This window comes from Daphnia pulex, chromosome 7, assembly GCF_021134715.1.
Source record: "Daphnia pulex isolate KAP4 chromosome 7, ASM2113471v1".
NCBI lineage: Eukaryota > Metazoa > Arthropoda > Branchiopoda > Diplostraca > Daphniidae > Daphnia > Daphnia pulex.
In genome coordinates this window covers 5,044,113-5,064,385 of record NC_060023.1, presented here as the reverse complement: position 1 = coordinate 5,064,385, position 20,273 = coordinate 5,044,113, and the positions used below count along the sequence as shown (strand labels likewise).

Sequence of the window (20,273 nt, the reverse complement as noted above, 5' to 3'; positions counted from 1 at the left end):
GAATCAGAATGTCTTCAAGGTAGATAATCAACCTGATTCCTTTTTCTCTAAGATGGCCCATGACTACCTTCATAACCTTGGTGAATACCCTTGGTGCGGCCGACAGTCCGAAGGGGAGGCAAGTGAATTGGAATTTTTTATCCCCCCAACAAAAACGGAGAATTTTTTGGTGCTCTTCCCCCGGTGCTAAACCGGAATGAACAAATAAGCGTCTTTAAGGTCTTTCTTGGTCATGAAGTCTCCTGGTTCTAAAAGCTGCTTGACTGCGTCGAGGCCTTCCATTTTAAAATGGGAGTATGCGACGAAGTTGTTGAGCGCTTTTAAGTTGACAATGGGCCTATAGCCCCCCGCTTTTTTTGGTATTACAAAAAGGCGCTGAAAAATCCGTCTGAATTGGATGTCTCCTCAATGGCTTTCTTTACTAATGAGCTAACCACTTCCTCGTCGCAAACCTTTGCCATTTCCTCTGCCATACGTATCATCCACGTGGGGAAGGATTGGAAAGGGACGGACAAAAAATCAATTCGAAGGCCATGTGAAATGGTCGAAAGGACCCAAGGGGTCCGACGACGAACGCCCCCAGTTTGTCTGAAAAAAATGTAGTCTTCCCCCCCAAATAAGGCTGGAGGGGGTTGGGGCATGCTAACAATTAAATCATTTTGAGTGGGTAAATACCTTCTCCCTCGTCCGCCGCTTCGATCGTTGTCGAATGGAAATATCCCTCTGCCTCCTCTGCCGGATTTTGATCGTGTTACCGGGCCTGAAGCTGCTTTTGGGGCTGGACCTGGTGGACCACGATGGCTTAGCTTTTCGTCTTGGTCCGCTTCTTTTAGCATGGCTTCGAGGAAGCGTTTGCCAAACAATGACGAAACTGTTTGTGTGCTCGAAAAGAATTTGGGGTTCTCCAGCAAGTAGTCAGAGCGAGGGTTGGTATGGTTGAGGATGTTCCTGCGTCTTCTACGATTGATGTCGTAGGATGCTGCGGCCGTTAGCTCCAAAGCCACTTTAACGTTTTCTGACACCCCTTCCATGTCCAGCGGGTGACCCTGCTTCGTCAACTGGTGGAGATAGACCAGCGGTCCTGCAAGTCCAGTACTTTAAGCTGGACCGAAATCCACGTTTTGTCAGCCACTTCGGACGCTTTGTGGGCGGCGGACTCTTTTAGTCGCCTGGTCATCCAGTCATCCAGACGTGGAGGAGCCAGGCTGAATTCTTTCTTCTCGAACTCAATTGGGTAGTTGTCTGCAAAACCCTTCAGTTCGGCAGGCATGACGCTCTTGTTGAGCCAGTCGGCGAAGTTTCTCGAATCTTTTTTCGAGACCAGGACTTTCCTTGGATGCTGAAGTCTTTCTGATGGCCCGGCGGTCGGCGGCGGCGGCGACGGTGGAAGTGCATTTCTTGTGACAGGAGGCACCGGAACTAAGGGCGTCTGGACCAGTTTGGTTGAATTAGAGCGGTGAGGGGACCTGGACTTGGATCTGGGACGTGCGTCGCGGTTACGACGTTCTTCCCTCGAACGACTCCTACGTTCGCGACGGTCGGCTTCCTCTTGCTCTCGTCGAAGGCGATCATCACGATCCCGCTGCTGGTGGCGTTCCTGCCGTTGACGCCGAACCGTTTCTTCCTGCCTCTCCCTCTCACGTTGCTGCCTCTCAATATCCCGTTGCTGCCGCATCCTCTCGATCTCTGCATAGGCTCGACGTTCCGCCGACAACACACTTGGCACTGTCACTTCGTCTTCTACTTCAACTTCACCCACTTGTTCTACGTCAATTAAATCGCCTAAAAAATTATTAGCGCGAGGGTCCAAGGACGGGATGGCAGACGGTGCTCTTCTACGCATGCCATTTCCGCCTCTGGCCTCGTTAGGACCAATTGACATCTTCACTATTCCGAAGCTGAAACAGGTCTGAGGGTTCTGGGGCCTCCCATGTCATAAGAAAAGAAAGTGCGCTATCGCACCATCTATGAAAGAGCTGGCTAATACAGTGTCAACACCCTTAAGGGGAACGGAACGTTTGAGTGCAATTGAGGAATACAAGAACGACGATGACAATAACGAGGTCAACAATATTACCGGCCCTACACCGAATTCTCCCGATAGCCAACGATTATCCCCTGTAGTGGAGTCAAGTTATGAAAAATGGGGATTACCGACCACAACGCTTTTTTCTACAGGAAATGTGTCTGTCCTGTGTTGCGTCAATGGTTATCTTCCGTCAAAACTCTCATCGGAAATAGTGATATTTACTATTTCAAAATACAATATAAAATCTAAAATGGCAAAGTAGCATAATCAAATTAATTTACGGGAATAAAATTATTTTTGGGCTAAAAACATTTCATAATTGTCTTCTTCATCATGCTGCCAAGTTTTCTACTTGGCATTAGATGAACAATGTTCTTATAACAAAATAATTTTGAGGACTATGCTTAACATCTCGTCAAGTCACCAAAAGCTGTTTACAAGGGCACTTATGGCAGACAGTCCCTCAGTAAATTAATTATGCCACATGACGGCGGAGGCTTCGCCCCGCCACCCCACATCGCACTTCATGTTTAGATTAAGTTAAAGTAACACTTATTACTATATTAACTTATTACCATTTTTTATCTTCCAATAATATAATAATGATGGTCTAATGGTCATCAACCCGGGCTGCCACTCGAAGAAAAGGGAGAAAAAGAAAGTATGAAAAAAGGGGGGACCCATACTTTTCTCTTCTCCCCTTTCTTCCCTCGGGCCAATTCTCTGTAGATTCGGTCGCGAAAAAAGTAAACAACAGGGGAAAACATTTTTTTTTATACAAAGAATGTGATCTGAAGACACAAATTGCTACACATTCTAAACAAGATACGTAGCAAACAACTGACACACACACAAAATTAAAAAAATAACCACTGATTCTCAAAATCCACTTTGTATTGGGAAAAAACACTTTCAGACAATACAGACAACCAAAAAAAAACAACAAACATGGCGGACATAGAAACAATTGACTCGTAAAAAGGCAGCGAGGTGAATAGTCTCTATCAGAGCCATTACTGCCTCTATTATATCGTGGCCTACCTATAAGATTTATTCGTCATAGGTAACATTCGGAACTTCTCTATCTTCGTGGCATATTTAAAAAATACTAAATAAAGTGGGCATCTAATAGTGGAGTCAAGATATGAAAAAGGGGGGTTACCGGGAACAAATCGTAACACGAAATGTTTTTCATGAGCTTTGTTAGGCCTATTACTCTAATTTTATATTTGTTTTAAAAACCCTCCTCAGAAATAAAGATTTTACTATAAAAAAATAGAAAACAAATTTAAAAATTATAAAATGTATTAGAATTGTCATAAGAAATAAAAATAATTTTTTTTACAGCTAATAGATGTTCCCCGTCTTTTTATTGATCAGAGTTCCAATTTTTTATGTTATAGCTTTAACGATGTTTTAGTAATTAAATATACTGTGAGGGACTATGCCTCAAATTTTATGAAATCACCAAAAGGTGTTTACAAGGGACCTTATGGCGGATAGTCCCTCCGTGAATACAGTACGATTCGGCCAAAAACAATTTTGAACTTTAGGCCGAATGATCTTTTGACGATATACGATTCAGCCTGTTGAAAAAATTGAATGATTCGGCCTGTTGAAAAATTGAATGATTCGGCCTGTTGAAAAATTGAATGATTCGGCCAATTTAAAAAAAAAATGTCGGCCATGGGCCTTAAATTTATGAGACGATTCGGCAAAAAAATTATTCGCCAAGTTTTTTGGCCGAATCGTATTAAAGTTATCCCACGATTCAAGGCTGTTCAGGGCTATTCAGATATAGGGCTGTCAGCCATTTTACTTTTCAGGTTTATTTGAGCAACTAATTTTTTTCATTTAATTTTCTTAATGGTGCAGTCTAACATCCTGCGTTGCCATCAAATTTGTGTCCAAAATGGCCGATCAGCGTACAGCATCTTTAAAACGCTGTACGCTGATTGGACCATTTTGGACGCAAATTTCTTGGAAACGTGGATGTTTGACTGCTCCATTGTACAACGTCGACCCACAGCACCAACAAATTCTAACTTGCACTGAGACATTTCAAAGTATGGATAGACGTTAGGAGTGTTCATGCAAGGCAATTAGTAGAATTCAAACTAGATTGTTTACTATTATTGACCGAATTATTGGCGGCAATCCGGCCTTCTCCCTCCTTCAATATAGTGGTTGCCAAGTCTGATCAATTGGCCGAAAAGTATATTTTTAAATTAATTACTCGCCATTTTATGCCGAATAAAAAACATAAAAACTGGCCGAATTGTATATTTCAATGTATTTTTCCACTCATACGATTCGGCCTTGGCCGAATAAAAAACTCAGAAAAGCGGCCACTATTCTTTGTTTTTTATTCGGCCAGGCCGAATCGTATTTTTTTGGCCGAATCATACGGTTACCCCCTCCGTAAACTCATTAAATCTAGTCATGTAGTTGTCCTAAAATTTCGATCTTTGGTACAAAATTAGTTAAGATATAAATTTTCCTAAATTTAAAAGTCGTTTTGAAAAACATTTAATAGCTCTTTAGTTATTTATTGTTAAAGTTCGCAGAAAAAAATTATTTGCCGCTATGGTTCATAAAAAAGCCGCCGCATACAGGTGGCTTTTCGTTTCGTTTCACCAGGTTTCACGTTTCGTAAAAACGCCATCTGTATGCTGCGGCATTTATATGAACCAGAGCGGAAAAAAATTGTTTTCTGCGAACTTTAACAATGAATAACTTAAGAGCTATTAAATATTTTTCAAAACGATTTTTAAATTTTGCTTACTCTCCCCCACGTTTTTCTGAAGCAAAGGGGTTTAGTAGGGACTGGGGGGAGAGTAAGCAATTCCGTAGACCCGGCAGCAGTGCACGGCTCTCAGAAACGGAGATCTGAACGAAATCAATTTTGAGGGTGGGTAGGGAAAGAATTCTAATAGCTTTAAAAAATCGTGACTCATGGGTGCCATAGAAGAAACGTAGATCTTTTTTTTAAGACCGTTTGCGTTTCTCTAGCATTTCTCAGTGAGTCACAATTTGAACCTAAAGTAAGCCCATTTACATATGGGCCTCTCTACTGTCCGGACACTTTTGCCTCGGACAAAAACCTACCCTTCCCCTTATTTTAAAATTCAAAAAAAAAAAATTGGTTGTTCCTGACATCCGAGAGAACCTACGAAAAAATTTTCATTCAAATCGAATGAAAATTTGACCACTTTTTCGCCTTGCGAAAACAGCGGTTTTCCCATAAGGTTCTCTCGGGTGTCCGGACACTTTAGGTGCCCACTGTACATTGAAGGGAATCTGATTGTTATCATGTTGTTATTCATTAAATTTGCTCGTGGTTAGAATTAACAATATTTAAAAAAAATCGTCCACCCCGATATATTTAGGACAACTTCGCCATCTTACAATATAAGATTTACTTATTTTAATATATTTTTTGCTGTCTTAATTACTGCTTGCAAAATATTTCATTGGTACAGCAATTACACACCAAATGTATATTTGTTTATTTGCAATGCAAACCTGTCTAATATCTTTAAAATTAAATGAAAAATTTTAGTATTATTTTGAATTATTTTAACTTTTAACAGAAACAGCAGGAGAAAATGATAGCACTATTTAATTTATTACCCAAAGAGATAAAAAGAGAAAAACTGGAGAAGGTGCTTTGGCCTTTTCATTTAATGAGGCTTTTTTTTACTTGAACAGATAGAAAGAAATTAAGGTGTATTTTTCACAAAGGTTGTTCATTTACAACAAAGATTCATACTTTTGTAAATGGAAAGTGTGATGAGGCTACCTCTTCTTGAAACCATACTTTTTTCTTTCATAGAACAAATCTGTTTTAGCACTACCTAAATTAACAATCTTTGGACACCCATCTCTCTGAAAAGAACAAAGATATGTAATAGATCAAATACGTTAAGCTTTCAATATAACTTCAATCTTAAGAACTAAAATGAAAAAGCATCACTTGGACTACACACTTACATCTTTTTCCTGAATTGTACATTCTTTACAATAGTATGCATCGCTGACACCTGGTCCTCCACAGATAACACACCGTCCTTGGTATGATCCATAGTTACATTCATCACAGATTCGTACTAATGTACATGGTCTTACGTACGAATCACAGATAACACATTTTCCGTCACATTTCTCACACAGCCGGCCAATAGCTAAATGTTCAAAATCAGACATTAATAATAGATAGCATGAAAAGAATAGAATTTCATGTTCAAATACCAACTCCTGGTTGTTTCCGACAAAATATCAAATCTGGGTGATGCTTTGCCATAGTTGAGTTTTCAAATTTGTCGATCAATTATATTTGATTAAAAGCGGGATACCCAACGTGAACTGTAAAAACGCCAAGCTGCTTGGCTGCTTGCCTTGAAAACCTGTAAACATTCAGCAACTCAATGCCAGCCCACAGCCGGCAATTTTCTAGTTTCTGATTTCTGGTTTTTCAAGGAACGACGGTATAGAAACGCCATCTATTAGTGAAATGCGGAAGCTACAGAAGCATGACGGCGTTGTCTGCAAACAAAAACTGGGGAAGGTGCTTTGGCCTTTTCATTTAGATGTCACGAGGTTTTTTTTACTGTTGCGTATGTTGCGTATCAACAAAAATTATAACGTCAATAATTTAAATATTCTACAAGTTTGCGGAATTTTACTCTAACGTCAAAACATCCACTAATAATTTTCAGGTCTTAATTTTTGATCTGTTCACTTACTGGGAGTTGTCACGTGCAATTTTCTAAAAATGCCTGATAACGTAACTGCACGCGACTTAACCATTCAGCAATCTGAAATACCTCAGCATCATGCGTATATTTACAAATTCCGCGTCGAACAGTGCCCTTTATTTTTACAACACAAGTGTACACAACATAGACCATTCACCTGCTTTCACTGGCATTTTCAAAATCAAAGAAGGCGCAAACCTGTACGCAGAAGGGATGGTACTTTGAATTACAGTGCTGATGAGTATTGCACAAAGTATGATGAAACTACAGGTATTCTAAAAAAACTTTGTATCTTTTTGCTTTCAAAATTTACAATAAAAATGGAACATTGTCATTTTAAAATATGCATTTCTGCTCTACTTGACTGTTAACTTTTTAGGTAATAAAACCTTATATCTTCATAGGTATTTGCCAAGATGGTGATGAGTGTCCTTTCCTTCATCGTACTGCTGGTGACACAGAGAGAAGATATCACTTGAGGTACTTCAAAACTGCTCCATGTGTTCATGAAACTGACACAAGAGGATTCTGTGTAAAAAATGGAGTTCATTGTGCATTTGCTCATGGGAATTCTGATTTACGTAATCCAGTGTATGACATCAGAGATATAAGGGTAATGCAAATCATTAAATTTGTTTCCTACATTTAAAAATTCAGCTTTGATTATCACAGGCTAAAGAAACTGCTGAGGCAGATATGAGTGGACCTAATGCCCTTGATAAAGAAAGAAGTCTTCTGAATGATGATCCCAAATGGCAGGACACAAACTATGTTTTAACCAATTATAAAACAGAGCAATGCAAAAAACCGCCACGTCTATGTCGACAAGGCTATGCCTGTCCTCAGTATCACAACAGCCGAGACCGCAGAAGGAGTCCTAAAAAATTTAAATACCGGTATGTATTACTTATATATTTTAAGTAATATAACCTTGTGTTTTGTAAGCAATTTTCAAAAAAAAAATAATATTATTATTTTTTTTTATTTTTTTCATTCCTGTTTAGTTCTACACCCTGTCCTAACGCCAAGCATGGAGAAGAATGGGGTGATCCTTCTGGGTGTGACAACGGAGATATGTGTCAGTATTGCCACACCCGAACTGAGCAGCAATTTCATCCAGAGATATACAAATCCACTAAATGTCATGACATGCAGACGAATAGTTATTGTCCTAGAGGATCATTTTGTGCTTTTGCTCACGGAGATTTTGAAGTGGTAAGAGATAATGGTCAATACCAGGTAATGGAGTATTTATAATCTTTTGCCAAAACTTACTATTTTTTCTGTTAAGGATGGTGGAAACAATTTGGCTGAACTTTTGTCCAGTGCATTGCCTGCTGTAAATAACCGAACTTACGGAAAAGAAAATACCAATTTGAATGACTTGAATGACGGACGTAGTATCGATCTACTTCTAGATAATTCTCCTAGAAGCATTTTGGATACCCATTCTACTTCGTCATCCGCCACAGGTTTTACTACTTTTCCTAGCATTTCATGTCAAATATTTAGAGTTATTTCTCCTCACAGCAAGCACTAGCGTTCCTATGCAAACAGCTTACAGCCGATTACAAAGTCTTGAAACTGGCGAATCAATTTTAGCTTCTAGTGGTCCAACGGCAGTTGGGACCACCATAGGTGGCTTTGGCCCACTAGTACACCCAATATGTAAACCCAGATCACTGTCGGTGCCAGGGGCCGACATGAACTCATCAGGAATCGATCGAATGATAAGTTTGGATCGAGATGAATGGGATCCCATTACAAATCCCGATCAATTCGATACTCTTTCAAAGAAATCTAATCTATACGGTACGGGAACGTTGGGTGGTCTATTGTCACATCTTCAACCAGCCGCGTATTTTCCGACTGCGGCTAGGTAACGTTATTACTTATTACTATTCATCCCACCTTAATTAATTTGTGAGCAAGGCCCTAACAATTATTATGTATAGATTAAGCAATTCAACAAATGCTCCAGATTGCGTTATTGGACATGCAATGGATGAAAATGAAGAGCAGTTTAAGGATAGTAGTCGAGAATATGAATCCGAACAACCTTCATTGTGTGAATCAATAACGATGGGTGTAGGATTGCTGACGGGGTCTGCTCCGGTTAATATTCCACGAAGTGGACTTGATCGCCACCCTCCTCGCTTGTCACCTTCACCACCGGCTGTTAATCTGTTCTCAGGAATACGAGTTGGCGCTCACGAAATACCATTGGAAGGATCAAACAATTCGACTTCTCTTTTCTTTAAAAGGGTAATTGACTTGCCAATGAAGAATTTCTTGCTTAGCTAACACTTGTTGAAGGTTGGAAGTTATAGTAACACCGGTGCACCATTTATTGACTGGGGGAATCACCAAACTAGTCCAAGTAACAACAGTTGTAGAGGATTGACAGGCTCCGGTGCTAACCACTCACCATTACTAAGCAGTGTGGCTTCGATGAGTGGATCGCTTGGAAATCATGACGTACGGAATAACGATTATTAACTAATTTTACTAACTGAGTAATACCAAGTAACAAAATGATTCAAAATTACAGAGGTTGCGAGATGATGCGGCAAATCACCAAGCAAAAGTGCTCTCCTTAGAAGAGGATTTGTCGCAAGCCAGGAATGCTTGCGATGCTTGGAGATGCAAAGCGATAGTTGCCGAGCAACAGCGTGATGAGGTATGTTTACAGCAAAGGCTTTGTTTATGATAATCTTGGGTGCTTTTTAATTAGCAACGTCCAGTGATAGTACTGTTTCCTTCCTAGGCTGTGGCAAGGGTAACTGCTCTTCAAAATGAAATGAGGATACTGCGTGACTCCATTTCTGTCCACTCACATCGAAACAAAGAAGGAGAAGAAATGCGCAATGTTCAGATATGATTTCAGCTTAATTCATTGTCAAAATTATCAATTTAAAAAATCACAAATTTTCCAATTGATTTCAAACCTATTTAGGTAGTAAGTACTTGATAAATTCAACATATACAATAGACTGTCTATTTTTTTCTTGACATAATATCTTAACACTTCATGATTCATCCGTAAACCATTTGGAATTAGGCTGTTCACCTTTTCGGCATAGTTAAGAAATATTCTCTTAAACCTACGCAGCTTGTTAGCCAGCATGCGTGAATAATTTCTTTTCTTCAAATCTCCCTTCTATTTGCGACGCTTATTCTAAACTATTGATCTACTCTGTTCATTTCTCTCGATCCTTAATTAAAGTTCCACTTCAAGATGGGCTGTTCTTCAATTCCTGTTATAATGCTGATGTATTCAAACAGTAGTGATGATGTTGACGTTTCATCTTTTCTATTGATTTCCGTTAATTGTAATTCTTCAGGATACTTTGTCTTCCCATTTCTTCGTACCACACATGTGTATTGAATTAGAGAGTTTAACTGTAAGACTACGTCAATAATCAATAAGCTACAAAATTGCTGTAGGCCTACTAATATTGTTGACATGTTCGTTGCCTACAGTTATCAAATTTGGAAAATCAAAGTACACCATACAAAATTAAAACCGAATGATTCTTATTTTCTTCCAGCTTTAGTATTGAAGTTTTCCGTCATAGAGTAAACCGGAAATAAACACCGATGAGTATGAGTCGTAACTGATCTAAGAAATCTTTCTACTTTATTATTTTATCTATTTTATATCTAAAAATTACCATCACTGTTGTCACCACACTTCACAAATTCTCACTGAGTTGAGCTCAATCTTACATTAGACATCTCAGAATCAAATGTTGAATTCATTAAAGCTAAAAACGTTTTCAAAAGAAAAAAATTTCATTGCAAAAAAATGTGTATTTGATACATCGAAAATGTATAAGGAATAAGTTGGGAATATAAGAAAGGGATAACATGTAATTTAGAATAATTAACAATGATGTAATCCATCTAACAAAATGGATATTTCCAGAATATTTATTTTGCTTTCAGCAAAACACATTCCTCTAAATCTGTTCAACAATAATACACATTTACATGGGGATAGTCACTTTGTTAGGCACGAAACCAACCTTGTAAAGCACGTTTTAACATATATTCCTCTAAAGTAATAGGCACGGTTTTCTACAAGCGCATTTAAATTACAGTAGGAGATAGTCCGACGACGAAGGCGACAAATTGGGAATTCAAAAAAATCCCGGATTGGTATGCTCTATGATACATTTGCGACAAAACTTTTTAACTGCTCGATATCCTTCGACTGTGATGAGACAATCTTGAATGTTAAGTTGCCTCAGACCACGGCAATAGTAGGCAATCGACCTCACTCCTTCGTCAGTCACAAGTTCACAACTCTTAACGCTGAGCTTTTTCAGATTTGGACAGTGCTCAGCCAGCAGGCGAAGACCTCTGTCGGTAATGTCGCACTTGCCAAGATCCAGAGCTCTAAGACGGGAGCAGGTACGCGCTAAAACTTCCAACGAATCATCGCTGACAGCTTCACAGCCACGGAGGTTAAGATATCGTAGCTTGTAACAATGACGTCCAATTTGTTTGATACCGGCGTCAGAAATCTGGTCACATTTGGCCACTGATAAGTATCTCAAATTTGGACCCAAGCGCGCCAACTCGTACATCCCAAAGTCCGTCACTTGTACGCAGTCTGATATGCTGAGTTCTCTTAAAGCGGTGCAGTAACTTGCCAAGTATTTCACTCCCAGATCTGTAGGGAAACAACATCTTTAGCACATTGAGAAACAAATTTGTTCCATTAATTATTTATACCAGTAATATGAACACATCGGCGAAGATAGATGCAAGTGAGCTGAGCACAGCTCCGCACAATCATCTGGATGCCAGTGTCCTCCAAACTAACGCAATCCGTCAAGTCAATGTATTGCAACTGCAAATATAATTGCGGTCGCGAACTGGAACTCAGGTCACTCTTGTAACGGTCGCCATTATTCCCATTGGATCGAGGTCCGGCGTCAATACACGTAATCTGAGAACACCCTGTTGAATAAATAAATGATTTATTACATTGTCAATTGTCTGGTAAACTATAGAAAATAGCAATCCAACTAACCACTGACGTCCAGGTGACTTAGGTGAACACATTTCGAAACAAGTTCGAGAACACCGACATCGGTTAGTTGAACGCAGCCTCGCAATTCGACGTGTCGCAGCTCGGGGCAACGGCGGCTGAGAGTTTGTAAGCCTCGATCCGTCAGACGAGTGCAGCTGTTTATCACGACACGTTCCACTGCTGGGCAAAATGGCGGGGAAGCTCGACCCAACACTCGCGTAATGCTCTGTTAAAATGACAAGAAATAATTAGCCAATCGCCAACTAATACAACGAATCCGTCCCACATCATTTAGAATTGCCGAATTCTCACCTTGAGTGCTCGATCGGTGGGCAAATTTTCTCCCGATAAATAAATAGACGACCACAGTTGAGGATCCCAGGCCAAGACGTGCCAACGCCGGCAGACACGACTGCAGAGGGCCAAATGTGTCGACGACAAGAAGGAGAAAACTCGCAACACGACGTCGTCCGTCAGTCGTTCAAAATAGGAAAACTTGAAACTGGCACCATGCTGCTGGCCAAGGGCGGGTGACACCCACCTCTTACCCTATAGGAGATCAAACATTGTATTGTATATTCAAAGAAATGAAGGAGAAAGACCGTAAAAACAAGTTTATATACCTTGCACGCAGCCAACAGGACCTCGGTGGAGTCCGTGTCGGCCGAGATACTTGCAGATGTAGGAGTGGGCGGCAACTGCGGTCTGAGGCAGCTGTTGTTGGACTGAATCTGAGTGAACGGATCACGTTGCTGAGAAGAACTACTCGACGATGTGTACGATGTCTTTCGGCAATACTCGGCCCTGAAGAAATCATCAAATGAAAAATTTGTCACGTTGAAATTCGTTTAGAGTAGAGAGAAAAACCAATGAAGTCTTACCTGGGAGAAGGAGTGAGTGTTAAATCGGCCAAGTCTGCAGGAGACGACCAAGCAGGCGAACGTGCCACTAAGGTATGGTAGCCCAAATCGTGTGCTGGAGATGAGGACCGATTATGCAAGGAAGTCTGGCCGTGTAACTGGGCATGCAAAGGCGAAAAATTGCTGCCGCTGAATAAGCGAAGTTCGTGGTTTCGTCCACTTAGGGTTGGCGGTGGCGGCGGAGGGGGAGGCAAATGGTGCGGCGGCGGGCTCCTGCCTCGCAAACGTTCGTTGTGCAGTTGGTGGTTGGGTTCCTCGTCGAGTTCACCACCAATCGGTTCTGAAAGTTCTATACAGACAACAAGATTTAGATTTGAGAGGTTAACACAAGCCAAACTATACTGCACACATTTCATTTTTTTAAATAATACTAAGTTGATGTAAGATAATGAAAGTCCTTTGAAAATTTTACTTTTTGAAATTTCAACCGGAAACTACAAGTCAAATCTTTGATTTGGCAATGATGGGTTAAGTGCGGGAATGTAGGATTAATGCTGCTATGGTGTGGCACGGTAAAAATTTGAATATTTTCGGACCACGGAGGCACGCCGCTCTGTCGTTGTCTTGATTCGCGCCGAATCGGATCTATTCCACCTCTCGTCTTCTCAAGCCAACGCTGTGAGCCAACAATGTGTGGAGAAACTTGGGGAAAGCCGGAAAGGGCCAACAAACATTTCCCACGACGTCTACAGACTCGCTTTCATTTCTGCGACACTGTCGCAACATTCAATACGGTGAAACACGCACAAAGTCCAAACAAGGTTTTGATTTTTAACATTTTTGTCTGCTTAGGTTCGGACTAAAAACCTACTTTTCCCCTTGGGAATCTAATCAAGTATGATACTTATTCAGAAGTAATTCTTCATTTCTTTGTTCCAAAAACTACTGGATGAAAATGAAATTATAAATGAAAGAATAAGCAGCGATCATGAGAATTTTACAGTAGCGGTGAAAAATTTTACATAGAAATGGTTTTGAGATTATGAGAAGGATTTTCTTAATTAAACTCTTCAATTTTTAATTATTTTTCTGTGAACCGAAGAAAAAAAAAAACGAAAGAACTTTGGCAACCCCGAAATTCATTGTTGAACCAAATCGGATTTGTTTCCCCATCGGGCCGATTTGCACCGCGCCGAACAACGAACAACGAAAAGATTCGGTTTCGGAGAAGAAAAAGAAACATTGGATTGTGTGCCCAATCGGAGAAGGGACAAGAGCAAAACCGGTTCGTTGAAAGCCTTAGGATTAGACGTTGGGGTAGTAAAGTTTGAAGACTGGAGGGCCTTAATCCTTAAATAATTTCTATTTTAAGTTTGAACGCAATAAAATAAAATGGTTAAACAACTAGGATGAGATTGAAATTATAATTTCATTGACCTGATATTTAAGGCTATGGTTGCAAAAATTTTCCATACATATAAACTATCAAACATCGCATTTTCCCACTCAAAATTCCATATTCCCGCATCGTCACATTGAAAACGATCACGAAATAATCTCCTGTAAGTCTTCATATTCATAAAAATGAATTCTTTCAGGAATTTCTTTGTTTCTCGTTCCCGCTGGCTATATGTAAAATTGATGAAAGTGAAAATTGGATACAAGTAACTAAATATAAATAAACAGGCGAATTGCGTATCATAAATAATTTCGCTTGAATGCAATCAAATTTAAGCAGTAATTCCAATTGAAAAAGTCAAATAAATGGATTACAACCAGCTGTGTTTGCCACCTTGTGACGATAGTCTACTTATTCTCTTAGTGGAATTGCAAAAAAAATACCCTGCTATTTAATTATGATAAGCTGTATGGAATACTGTTGTCTCCCCATTTCTACATTGGTATTATTTTCAACGGCGGGCAAAGCTTTTTATATACTGCTATTAACGCATTCCTCCAATCATTCCTCATTCTTTCTATACTTTTTTTTTTTTTTGTAGCAGAGTCTAGCTGATCTCCATATGAATTCATTCCTGCATGTGTAATGCAGTGATCTCTGAATCTCATTAGAAAAGCAACAACGGGAATGCCGTTCCTCTCTACCACCCTCTCCATCCGCAGCAGCCCCCTTTATTGTCTGGCTCAATGTTTTCCCTACACTTGCTTTCGCTGCCGGGAAAAAAAAGAAGCATACACTAACATGCAGCAGCAGCAGCAGCAACGTTAAAGAAAAAGATTTTCATGTCTTGGAATGGAAGAACAATGTCGGAAAAAGACCATATACGAATGATCCAACGCTTGTTGTTTCAGACTTTTGTCTCTCAGCGTGAGGGACATTGTGATAAACGAGCATTCGCTTTATTTTCCCATTTTGAACTCGGAGCAATCAAGTTTTTTGGAATCAAAAGAAGAGAGAAAGAGAGAGAGAGAGAGAGGAAAAAAAAGAGTGGAAACGAAACGGGGAAGGTCATGAATGATCGGAGACCCGGTCAGATTGTAGTTGTAATAATCACCATGTAAATGACTAGTTCTCAAGAGTGAAGCGCACAGTGTGTGCCCTGCTGTGCATCTCGAGATTAGAACCGAGCCACTATATTCAAATAAAGAAAGCGGAAGATGCTCAGATAAATGATGAATAGACGAAACAGAAAGAAGGAGGAGAGAGAGAGAGAGAGAGAGAACTCTCACACAAATCCCTGCGGCTCTTTCTTCCAAAATTACATATGCACGGTGTGTGTGCAACACTATTAGTTTGACGAAACGTAGCCTAATACGGGATGCGTTTGAGCCAGCGCTATAACGTATCAACAACAAGAATTGACGCGCACACATTTTTACACGCCTAGCAGGAGAGGATCATCAAGAAAGCGGAAGAATGTAGCCAAGCAACAACAGCAAACGGAATCCCAGCAACAACAACTCTGTGATTAAACAGTCTATAGTACTGCCAGCCATCATTCAATGTTGAAGAGAACAAGTACCCTACCAAACAACGGGAGATTGACAAAACAAATAATTGCAAGGCTATTTCACGATGGGCTTACTGTTGGCAATTGCTGATGCCATGCGGCAATGAGAAACGAGTCCATCTGGATGGCTATTCCGGCTTCGATAGCGCAAGAATAATGGCTGATAGCACTGCATTCTGCTGGTGAATGTATAATACTATACACTTGCTAAAAACTTTGAAATCGGAAACTATAGAAAAAGCTGTGTGACTGCCTAGATAATCAAGTAGAATCAATGCACTTTTGACGAGATGCACGACTTGTGCGATGCGCCTTCGTTGGAGGAATGAAACGAGAAATGCTGCGGAGATATTTAAAAAAGCATGTTTGAGTGTCCCGGAACGACGTTTCCCATTGGTGACTCTTGTTGGAATGCCACGAGGAATTCCAAGGATTTACGGCCGCACACCTGAAAGGAACCCTCGCTGACTTGTGGGAATACGAGGGCCGCAGCTCGGAGAGAAGACTAGACAACAACGAGATTGAAGAGAAGAGATTACTGACGAACCCCCCCCCCCCCACCCCCAACCGAAAGAAAAGAAAAAAATCCTTAAAGTTTTCTGACGTTTGCTGGACACGAGAGTGAGATGAACAGCATCTGAGATGGATAGAGGGACAACCTGGAATTCTGGGATAGTTGTTCAACAACACAGTTGGACGGATCGATAGTGCGTACACCACATGTACATAGTTTACATTATACATGCCTCTAGTTTGATCTTTCATCTCGGTATGATTTTGATTCCTGGGGTCGGTTCAGACTATCCGTTTTACCTTTCAAAGGTTGATTTTGACGCGTCATTGAACATTTCATTCGTCGAAATGCCAAATGCACGCAGAGAACTGTGTACCATAAGTAGACACTTGTTGTTGTAGAAAGGAAGAGAAGCTGTCATGTTCTCTTAGCGATATTGGCATTTACCCATTTTCAAGGAAAGCCAATGAAAAAAACCTGAAATGATGATCACATGATGTAATCACCTTTAAAGAATACCAGAGTTACATGTGTTGGCGTATTGGGCTATCCGTGAATAATGTTGATGGCACTGTTGAACTAAGAATTTTTTTTTGTTTTTTTCTCCTCCATGTTAGATGGCGTCATGGAAAGAGCACCACAGGGAAAAGAAAGAATCAGCTAGCTAGCGTTTCTAGCTAGCGTTTCTTCTTGTAAAAGACGAGAGAAGAAAAACATAGGGTCATCGAACGGAAATTTCGGCGTGCAACCGCCAGTAGGTAGTAGAGGCTTGTTTCTCGTTCTTGGCTGCGTTCGGAGCTGCATGTGCATTCCTCGACATTCTCGAAATCAATCGCTTATTACCATACTTGGTGGACTAAAGTCCCTATATTTAAGAATAAGGCCGGCCCTAGATTGCTGGTACTTGTTCTCTGACGCTCAACTATACAAAAGATGAGATTTCATAAAGTCTCAATGACGTCGCATTCATCGACGACACAGAAAACTCGCTAGCCGGAGAATCTTTTCAACACGCGGAAAACTCAAAGATAAATTGGCTTTCCAAAAAAGAAAATGTTGATAGAGTCTACCGACGATGGAATTCTAGGATTTTTGCAGGGTATAATTGAACATTGTTTGATCCTGGGTTAGTTATTACACGGGAAAGGTATAGGTGAACTCACCAGGAAGACCGACGGACGAGGCGGCTGCTGAAATAGACAAATCCAAACTACACGCCGTACTCAAACTTGCATCCGAGGCGTCACGAAGTAAAAAGGCCGTCCCATTCAATCCTGGTTAATCGAAAATTAATCAACTTTATTCATCACGCAATCAACTTTTAACTCATTTTTTTTTCCAAGGGTGAATTGAGATTTACATCGCGATTCTAATACGATCGCTTTTAATCGAAGAATAGGAAATGTTAAAATTAAAATGACTTGGTTGCTGTTTGAATTACTTTGACCATTTTAATTGAAACTCAAGGAATGCAAAAGAAACAAGAGCAACGTCCGAAACGGGTTTAAAAGCAATCACTGAAATGAGGTTTTATAGTTATAATTAGGGCAAACTATGTGAACTCACTGTTAGGATCAGGAAATCGGCCCTGACCGGCCCCCATTATCAAAGATACACTGATGAGTCGCTAATTGTTTTATACTCCTTCAACTATTGCATCACCAACAACCCAACACCTGAATTTTCGCAAGTCTATTGACGATGTACACACTGCGAACCAAACAAAAAAGAAATTCCCCTATTAACCAAACTATCCTTTCACGTTGTTTCCCGAAAGAAAGTGGGTCAGTTTGATTCAGCGTGATATTGAGATTTTCATCTCCACTTGATGCAGGGTTGTAGATAAATTGTGTGACATCACCGCAAAATGGATGTTTAACCTAACCCTAAACAACAGTTGTTTGTTTGTTTGTTTGTTTTTTCCCCAAAAAGGTCTCACTTTGGCACTTCACTTGTTTTGTTGTTTTCCACAGTTGAGCAGAGCGAGTATTCCGAATCGAATGAAACGAAGCCAAAGTTTAATAAGTAATTGTTTGATCACACTGTCTGAATGTAGGTACTACACCAAGAAGAAAACCTCAGCAACATGGTGAAGCAACCAATGGTGGCAAGAGACTGTAGAGACTTGGTATTTGGTAAAAACGCTAGAAGGAAAGGCTAATGGTATAAGGGCATGAGATGAGGGAGAAGAAGAACGGATGGAAGAAGCAAAGAGATGAAAGAGAGAGAATTTGAGAGAGAACAGAAGAAACACTTGTTGAAGCCCAGAGCAAGGCTAGTCAAGTCTGACATTCTGCAGCGAGGTTAGAACTGCTGGCAACTTACAACTAAACATTCATTCGCCGCAGCAGCAGCAGCAGAGGAAAAAAAAAGAAAAAAGAAAGAAAAATCTAACTATTAGAAGAAGCAAAAGCTCACGGCAAAGAAGCTTCAGAGATGCCATTCTCGGACGGACGACGCACCTTGGAAAAATCTCGATGCTTATTCGCTTTCTGCTTTTCGATGCATTTCCTTTTAGTCTTTCTTTCTTTGGCTGGGATGAAAATTTTATTTTTTAAATAAAGAAGGTAGTTAAACTTCTTTCAACTTTTTTTCTTTTTTTATAGGTGCTCTCTTCTACATTTTCTCCCTCTTCATTTTCATCCACGGTTTCCCTTTTCGTCGCGACTTTGCCTTTTGATTTCTTTGTAGTTTTAGCCTCGGGCTCTGGCGTTACCTGCATCCCCCCCCCTCCTCTTTTTCTCCTTTATATACGCGGCTCTTGATCTACCCCGTACGCAGACAAAAGAAATTTCGAATCACCTCAAGACATCTTTTTTTTACCAAATCTCAGGTATGGCTGAGGCCATCTGACAATGGAAGTTGTAACTAATCAGATAATATCCATTTTTTGTTTTAAGCGAAAAAAAAAACTTTTTAAATCGACTATTGCAAAAAGAAATAGAAGAATTCGGCATTCCAGGATGAGATCAGCAAAGAAGCAACAATCGTAACGCTACACCCCATGACAGCCGACGTTGGAGATTTGCATTGCGAATAAAGAAATTGCATTGTTGTTGTTTTTTTTAAATTTTAGGTGAAAGAATAAAACGCAATAAATGTAACACATTTCTTCGTAATTACAATTAGATAATAAATGCAACATAAATAATATTCCATATTCCATGTAAAATCGTAAAATACTTGGTTTGTCAACAAAACCAGCAGACAGCAGCAGAACTAAATCAATTCTGATTGGCTCATTGTTAACTCTAGAATTTTTTCCCAAAAAGTGCATCGAATATCGCGTAATGATAATGGAAACGAGGGGTCGATATAAAACAACTCCTATTAACCTAAGCGCCATCTATCATGGAGTATTTCCTAAATAGCAATGAGGTGGACTGGCTTGCGCTTGCTGGAAGCGGCGGATTACCTTAAGGTAATCCGCCTATATTGATATCCGCCATATATTGATCCATTTGGAAGAACCGTAGAAAAATTAAAAGTTCAAATCATCAACATTTCATCATAATTCATATGTCTCGTATTGTTTGTAAATTTGTTTTCCCGGTTTCCAACAAAAATATATATTCCATCAAGAAATGCAGGTTTTCCCTTTTATCTGGTTTATTTGATGTGTTGGCTTTGAAATTGAACATTATTTTGACAAATTGAGCTGGCTTTGAAATTGAACATTATTTTGACAAATTGAGCAAGCCAAAAACTCGTATTTCAGAACATATAAATGTTGCGGCGTTAGGACAATGGCCAACCTCGGGAATTCGGGGAGGAATAATAGCAATAGGAGAGCTCAACGAGGAGCTCAACATAAGAATGGTGGGCTATGGGCTATTAATAAAGCTCTGACTTCACAACAAATTTGATATTGTTTTTTCTCATTCAAGCATGTTCAACGTTCTAGTGCTACCATCTAGCGAATATACGAAATGAAGTTGGGCCGGAAATGACGAACCTGCGATTCAACGACAGAGATAACATTCGTGTTAACAAACGTTAAATATCTCTTGAGATAAAATAATAAATAGTTTCGACTTATTCGTTTTATTTGGACGAATGGAAATCATAATAATAATTTAAAAAACAAAAAACAAAAAAAAAAC

At 39.9% G+C, this 20,273-nt stretch overlaps 4 protein-coding genes across 8 annotated transcripts; 1 reads left to right on the top strand and 3 right to left on the bottom strand.

The window, feature by feature from the left end:
- Positions 1–1,054: 1,054 nt before the first annotated feature.
- Positions 1,055–1,882, bottom strand: LOC124197821 (zinc finger CCCH domain-containing protein 13-like). The gene has a single exon (XM_046593369.1). It carries the CDS (start codon positions 1,880–1,882, stop codon positions 1,055–1,057), a length of 828 nt encoding a protein of 275 aa, XP_046449325.1.
- A 3,859-nt stretch (positions 1,883–5,741) lies between these two features.
- On the bottom strand, positions 5,742–6,481 carry LOC124198780 (PHD finger-like domain-containing protein 5A). Its single transcript, XM_046594816.1, has 3 exons — positions 6,281–6,481; positions 6,023–6,213; positions 5,742–5,917 (listed from the first exon to the last, which is right to left on the bottom strand). The coding sequence occupies exons 1-3, from the start codon at positions 6,330–6,332 to the stop codon at positions 5,828–5,830; spliced, it is 333 nt and encodes a 110-aa protein (XP_046450772.1). The 5' UTR covers positions 6,333–6,481; the 3' UTR covers positions 5,742–5,827.
- A 93-nt stretch (positions 6,482–6,574) lies between these two features.
- Positions 6,575–10,312, top strand: LOC124198778 (RING finger protein unkempt-like). 4 transcript variants are annotated; one of them, XM_046594811.1, is made up of 10 exons: positions 6,575–7,056; positions 7,191–7,399; positions 7,459–7,682; positions 7,791–8,001; positions 8,078–8,258; positions 8,317–8,665; positions 8,742–9,051; positions 9,103–9,264; positions 9,338–9,466; positions 9,554–10,312. In XM_046594811.1, the coding sequence occupies exons 1-10, from the start codon at positions 6,804–6,806 to the stop codon at positions 9,665–9,667; spliced, it is 2,142 nt and encodes a 713-aa protein (XP_046450767.1). In that variant the 5' UTR covers positions 6,575–6,803; the 3' UTR covers positions 9,668–10,312. The 4 variants fall into 4 exon arrangements, with proteins under 4 accessions (XP_046450767.1, XP_046450765.1, XP_046450769.1 ...); XM_046594809.1 differs by having other exon boundaries at positions 6,582–7,056; positions 7,791–8,025; XM_046594813.1 differs by lacking the exon at positions 9,103–9,264 and having other exon boundaries at positions 6,582–7,056.
- Positions 10,313–10,579: 267 nt separating this feature from the next.
- On the bottom strand, positions 10,580–18,616 carry LOC124198779 (F-box/LRR-repeat protein 7-like). 2 transcript variants are annotated; one of them, XM_046594814.1, is made up of 8 exons: positions 17,737–18,616; positions 17,334–17,444; positions 12,709–13,036; positions 12,451–12,631; positions 12,140–12,376; positions 11,828–12,053; positions 11,527–11,754; positions 10,580–11,464 (listed from the first exon to the last, which is right to left on the bottom strand). In XM_046594814.1, exons 1-8 carry the CDS (start codon positions 17,771–17,773, stop codon positions 10,929–10,931), a joined length of 1,884 nt encoding a protein of 627 aa, XP_046450770.1. In that variant the 5' UTR covers positions 17,774–18,616; the 3' UTR covers positions 10,580–10,928. The 2 variants fall into 2 exon arrangements, with proteins under 2 accessions (XP_046450770.1, XP_046450771.1); XM_046594815.1 differs by lacking the exons at positions 17,334–17,444; positions 17,737–18,616 and adding an exon at positions 15,732–16,180.
- Positions 18,617–20,273: the final 1,657 nt, after the last annotated feature.